General features: G+C 31.9%; 1 protein-coding gene across 1 annotated transcript in view; it reads left to right on the top strand.

The window, feature by feature from the left end:
- Positions 1 to 1,625: 1,625 nt before the first annotated feature.
- Positions 1,626 to 6,047, top strand: part of LOC21402017 (beta-glucosidase 11) — a 7,394-nt gene continuing 2,972 nt past the window's right edge. Inside the window, exons 1-9 of the mRNA XM_024171492.1 lie at positions 1,626 to 1,757; positions 1,949 to 2,012; positions 4,360 to 4,415; positions 4,514 to 4,589; positions 4,688 to 4,759; positions 4,855 to 4,942; positions 5,036 to 5,288; positions 5,488 to 5,603; positions 5,734 to 5,954. Coding sequence (XP_024027260.1) covers positions 1,626 to 1,757; positions 1,949 to 2,012; positions 4,360 to 4,415; positions 4,514 to 4,589; positions 4,688 to 4,759; positions 4,855 to 4,942; positions 5,036 to 5,288; positions 5,488 to 5,603; positions 5,734 to 5,954 — 1,078 coding nt within the window. The remainder of the gene's footprint in view (positions 1,758 to 1,948; positions 2,013 to 4,359; positions 4,416 to 4,513; positions 4,590 to 4,687; positions 4,760 to 4,854; positions 4,943 to 5,035; positions 5,289 to 5,487; positions 5,604 to 5,733; positions 5,955 to 6,047) is intronic.

Here is a 6,047-nt window from a genome sequence, read left to right as displayed (position 1 = left end):
GGCCCGGCCCGATTAAAACTATGGGCCGGGCCGGGCCGGCCCTAACTACCTTTCGAGCTGCCAGGCCTGGCGGCCCGAATTTTCAGCTCTAATTAATACCCATTTTTATTCTTTATTCTTAATTCATAATTTTTTATTTAAATAATTACATTAATAAAAATGCCCGGCCCGATTAAAACTATGGGCCGGGCCGGGCCGGCCCTAACTACCTTTCGAGCTGCCAGGCCTGGCGGCCCGAATTTTCAGCTCTAATTAATACCCATTTTTATTCTTTATTCTTAATTCATAATTTTTTATTTAAATAATTACATTAATAAAAATGTATTTATTAAGAGTCAAGAGTAAAGGTTTAGACTCATGTACTCTCAAAGCAAATTATCCATTTTTTCTTTAAAAAAAAAAAAAAAAAAAACTTACTAAAGTATGTAAAAAAAAGCTTTTTTTTTTTTTTTAAGGAGTTAAAAAGCAATTAAATTTGCTTAAAATATACTTTTTTGCCTTTTGAGATGTAAAATTATTAACTAAATTATACTTTTTCCAGATGCATTGGTTAAAAACTTATTTTTAAACTAAAATTTAAATAATTACCGGTAAAACCGAAAAATAATAAGAAATAAAATAACTATTCTTATACTCATACAAATAATATTCAATAAATTAGCAAGAAAATAGTAAGTTTTTTTTTTTTTCCAATGTGTAAAATGGAGACACACACACATGCTTATACATAGATATGTTCATAAGTAAATATTGGAGTCTTTTTTGAGACTTAGTAAAGAAAAAGGTGATTAGTTGGTTATCAACTAAAGCAGTTGACGTATTCTTTTCTTAAAAAAAAAAAAAAAAAAAGTTGTTGTGTCTAAAAGGAAAATAATCCCTTATGTGCTTCTGAGTTTTGAAGATATTGTTGGCTTGTTGCTATTTGAAATTGATAGAAATCGTTTTTTAAAAGAAATTAATGGAAATCGTTAATTCATATTAAAAAAAAAATATTGACTATTAATCTCCCCTACAAAAAGGCTAATTATGTGCATGTAATTTTCAGATTCCAAGTACACGATCTCTAAAAAATGGTTCCAAAAAATGCAGTTACTTTTATTCAGTTTTAATGTAAAATAAATTTTTTATATAGGTATAATCATGGAGGAGTTTTAATTAATTGGAGGCCTCAATTTAAATGGGGCCTTAGGCAGTTGCTTAACTTGCCTAGGCATAGAGCCGGCACTGGCTCGCCATTAGCTCGCGTTGTTGCAAGCGTTGTATGGAGCTAACAATCTTATCACAATTGCTCAAGGAGTTAGAAGGCGCCTTTAGGACTGACAATATTATGTTGCTCCAGGTTACTTTAACGAGCATTAAAAGATTAAAGCTAGAACTAAAGCAAGAGCTACTTTGAGCTTGAGCCTAACTTTGGGATTGTCAACGTGGAATGTTGAATTTAAATTGTGAAAAATATGATAAAATAAAAAGAAAGAAATAGAGAAATACTTTACCAATTTGTACAAACAATACTTTATAGAAAAGCAAAAGCCAAAAAAAGCCAACTAGTGTGGAACCAAGATCTCATCTGCTTCTCTATAAATAGAAACAGAAATAGGATTAGGATTAGTGAAGTTAGATTAAAGATGTCGGGTTTCTCTTTCTCACTCTTTGCTCTTATGAGCTTGGGATTAGTTGGAGTTGTTGTTTGTGGAAATTTTAGCAGAGATGATTTCCCTTCTGGGTTTTCGTTTGGTGCTTCTTCTTCAGCTTATCAGGTCCGTTTGATCAACATTTGACTTTTACTGGTAACAATTTCTGACAGTAGAAAAATAATAATATTAATGAATTCATTGGGTTTTGGGATTTTGAGGAAGTTTGTGGTGATTTTTTGTGTTTTGTTTTGTTTTGTTTTTTGTTTTTTGTTTTTTGTTTTTTTGTTTTTTGTTTGTTTTTTTTTATTGAGCAGACGGAGGGTGCTGCAAACGAAGATGGAAGGACTCCAAGCATATGGGACACCTTTACTCATGCTGGTAATTAGTTGTTCCTAGGACAAATCCATGAATCTATGGTAGGGGTTGTACTTGCCCCCGCCTATAGGGCACATAATAATAACCGTTAGATAATGATTTGACGGTTGTTAGGACATCAGCTCATTAAAGAGTAAATAATCTTGGATGTTGGAGATTGCATACCACCACTAGCTAAACACCATATTCAAGAAAAAAAAAACATCAAAAAAGAAAACCCATTAAAAAAATCATGAAAGATTGAACTTCTTTCTCATGGAATAACAAACTCCATCTTCTTCAACTCCGACGTTACTTTCAGATCCGAACTCATTCGAGGGTCCAACATTCTTAGAATCGGCACTCTTCGGCATTGGCCTCTTGATTTTCATATCTCTCTCTCTTTTCTGTGCTCATATGAACTCGTTATTTGCCATTGTCTTTTTTTTCCCCTTTGCTTTGAAGGCTTCTACTTGCCAAATTATTTATATCCTATATGTATAAAAAAAGGCTTCAGCCTTATTTATTTCACAACTTAACTCACAACTCAAATTTTATTGTTATAATATTTTCTTTTATAAAATTTAAATTTAATTTTTTTATTATAGTGTTTGTCTCTTACATAACTCAAGTTATAACTTGAGTTGTAAAATGAACATACCTTTCATGCATAAAGGTTTACCCAAAAAAATAGAGAGATATCATAGAGAAAGGATAATATTAAAGTAACAAATTAAAATAAAATGGTGTATGTGAAAAGAAAAATAAAGTGGTTAAGAATTGATAATCTTATTAAAATCAGTTGGGAGTAAGTTTAGAATAATAGGGCTGTGTAAAATAAAAATATAATTATTGTAAAATTATGTGTGTGTATAGTTAAAAGGGCGCTCTGGAGAGTAAAAATATGGATATAAATAGAACAATCTTTATTATTTGCTAATAGCCGAGTTGGATGATAACATTTTTTTAGGGCATTAATATGATTAATTAGTTCTCCTTTCTTTCTTTTGTTTGATATCAGCTGAGCCACGTGCTATGCACGTAGAGAATAACTTAGTAAGTTTGATCCAATATCAAAACACGTGACCTCTTTAGAAATTAAGTCCATTAGTTGGAGCAAGAGGAAAAAAATTCAAAAAATCATATAGAAAAAGAATTAAAGTTGTATAGAATTAAAAAAAAAAAAAAAAAACTTAAGTAAGGAAATATTTAAAAGGAATTATTTTAATTAAAAGAAAATGAGTATTTCAAAAAGGATATTGTAGAAAAAATGAACGGTCAAAGAATATTAGGGAAAAAAACAAAAATAGATAATAAGCAAAAGAAATGAAGAAAGATAAAAAAATGTTTAAAAAAGAAAAAAAAAAGAAAATGCAAAAGTGAAAAGAAATAGAAAAGTAAAAAAAACAAAAACAAAAAAAAAAAAACAAAAACAAAAACAAACATGAAAAGAAAAAAAAAAGAAGTTGAAATGAGCATTTTATTTGGCTCTTTTATGTATGCTTAGATTAATTGATATTTATAATATGTTAAATGTAAATATCAATATCAACATTTTCAAAAAAGAAAAAAAAAAAAAAGGAATGTCTATATCAACGACATGTCATTATGTATGTCTTTGTGTACTAATGATGGTTAATGTTATCACGTGTCTTGTAGTCAAAATAAATAAATAAGGTATCCAAATTTCCACTACCAGAAACGAGAAAGCATTGACCACCATTAGCATAGATACATTGCTGAATCCGCATTAGCCTAAAATTGGCGCTTCCTACGGGACTATTGCAGGAATTAAACCCTTTTTTGTCAGAAGCTCTTTTTTTCTTGCTTTTTTTTTTTTTTTTTTCTTTGTAAGGATTTTCAGCAGCGCTTATAATTTAAAAGAAAAACAAAAAAAAGACAAAAAATGAACTTTTTGTTTAAGATTTGTGTTTCCATTTAAATACTTCTTGTGATTGTTTCATTATCAATAATACTTACTTCGATTGTTTCATAATGAATAATAATAAGTATTTGTTTCATTATTTTCTTGGATTTTTTTTAAAATCAAATTGGGAGGGATGTAACTGTAAGAGAGAAAAACTGAGCGGAAGAATTAAAAGAGATTGTTTATGGCGCATCTTTCTCAAACTCTCTCGTACTTGCACTACAAAAAAGTTGTTCTTCGACATTCTATTTTGTTAATTACATTTAAAGAAAAGTAAACTTTGTGAAATTGTCTAAAATACAGTAAAAGGTAATTAAAAATGCCACTAAAGATTAATTTTTGTGGCAGTTAAAAAAAGGATATAGTGAAATATAACTCTACCGCATTTATATTAAGGAATGTGACATCACTACACAAGTTTATAGATGAATGTAAAATTTGCAGGGTACGTCAAAGGAGCCACCGGAGACAGAGCAAGTGATGGATATCACAAATACAAGGTTTACCTTTGCAGAATGTTTGACTAATTTTTTAATCATTGTTATTGTTATTATCTTTATCCTTTTTCTTTCTGTAGTTACGAATTGTTGACTTGCAGGAAGATGTCCAACTCATGGCCGAGACAGGTTTAGATGCGTATAGATTCACCATTTCATGGTCAAGACTAATCCCAAGTATGATCACACAAACTAATAACTTTTGTTAAGAAAGCGAAAAACCGAGTCAATTTATGCTTCACCTTCTAACACATTGATGCTTCTTTGTTTCCCAGATGGAAGAGGACCCATAAATCCAAAGGGCTTACAATATTACAACAACTTAATCAATGAATTAATAAGCCATGGTCACTACCAATATATCATATATGAGTTTCTCCTTTTATTCCCCTTGTGATGAGGAAAATATAATTCTGAGACTTGCATGTTTTTCATCAACCAGGCATCCAACCACATGTTGCATTACACCATTTTGATCTCCCAGAGATACTTGAAGATGAGTATGGAGGATGGGTTAGTCGAAAGATTATGTATGTTTCTTTTAGATCATGCTGGTAAATTTCACCGCCGAAAGTAGAAAACCAGGCGATTGACATGATTGAATAACGTTTATGTTGACGCAGTAAAGACTTCACGGAATATGCAAATGTGTGCTTCAGAGAGTTTGGTGATAGAGTCAAACATTGGACTACTATAAGTGAGGCAAATGCGTTTTCATTGTCAGGTTATGACTGGGGAGTGACACCGCCTCGACGATGTTCGTATCCATATGGCAACTGCTCCAGAGGCGACTCCACAACTGAGGCATACATTGCAGCTCATCATATCTTGTTGTCACACGCATCAGCATATAGATTGTATGAAAAAAACTACAAGGTAATCTTTAAGCTTTTTCACGTCAAGTTCTTGCACCATGGGAATAAATTGGTCAATATCTCCTGAACCATCATGTCAACTAGAAATTCCAATATTTACTTGCTCATTTTTCGTCAAGTATGTACGATGTTTCAATCTGATCGTGAGGATTTACAAATTTACAAATTGATCACATGAGAGGAATATTTGGGCACTGCAGGACAAGCAGCACGGATTTGTGGGAATCACTATCATTGCTCATGCATTTGTCCCTCTAACAGACAGCAAGGAAGATGAAATTGCTACTAAAAGAGCAAATGAGTTTTTTATTGGTTGGTAAGTTACAAAATTTACCCTCCTTTTTCTTTTTTTTGTTTTTCCAACGGGTCGTTGTCTACTTGTCCAATTCTTTTTTTTTTTTTTTTGGGAATTGATTACTTATTGAGTCCACATTATGTTGTCATAGGTTTTTGCATCCCTTGACGTTTGGAGATTACCTTCCTTTGATGAAGAAGAGTGCAGGCTCAAAGATTCCGGCCTTCACCGTTCAAGAATCCGAAAGCGTTACTGGTTCCCTCAACTTTTTAGGACTTAATTATTATTTTGCAGTGAACATCAAGCACATACCCAGAACCCTTCCGCCGGAAAAGAGGGACGTTAAAGCAGATATCGGAATACAACTACTTGGTATGCCTCTTTCGCTTGAACAACTTCACATGCGTCAAAAGTTAAACAATTTGAAATTATAATTAGTTAAGCAACATGGCATGGCTGTAGGGA

This window comes from Morus notabilis, unplaced genomic scaffold, assembly GCF_000414095.1.
Source record: "Morus notabilis unplaced genomic scaffold, ASM41409v2 Scaffold302, whole genome shotgun sequence".
In the NCBI taxonomy this organism is placed as follows: Eukaryota; Viridiplantae; Streptophyta; class Magnoliopsida; order Rosales; family Moraceae; genus Morus; species Morus notabilis.
Note: the sequence above shows the minus strand (reverse complement) of the source record. Positions and strands in the feature narration are given on the sequence as shown.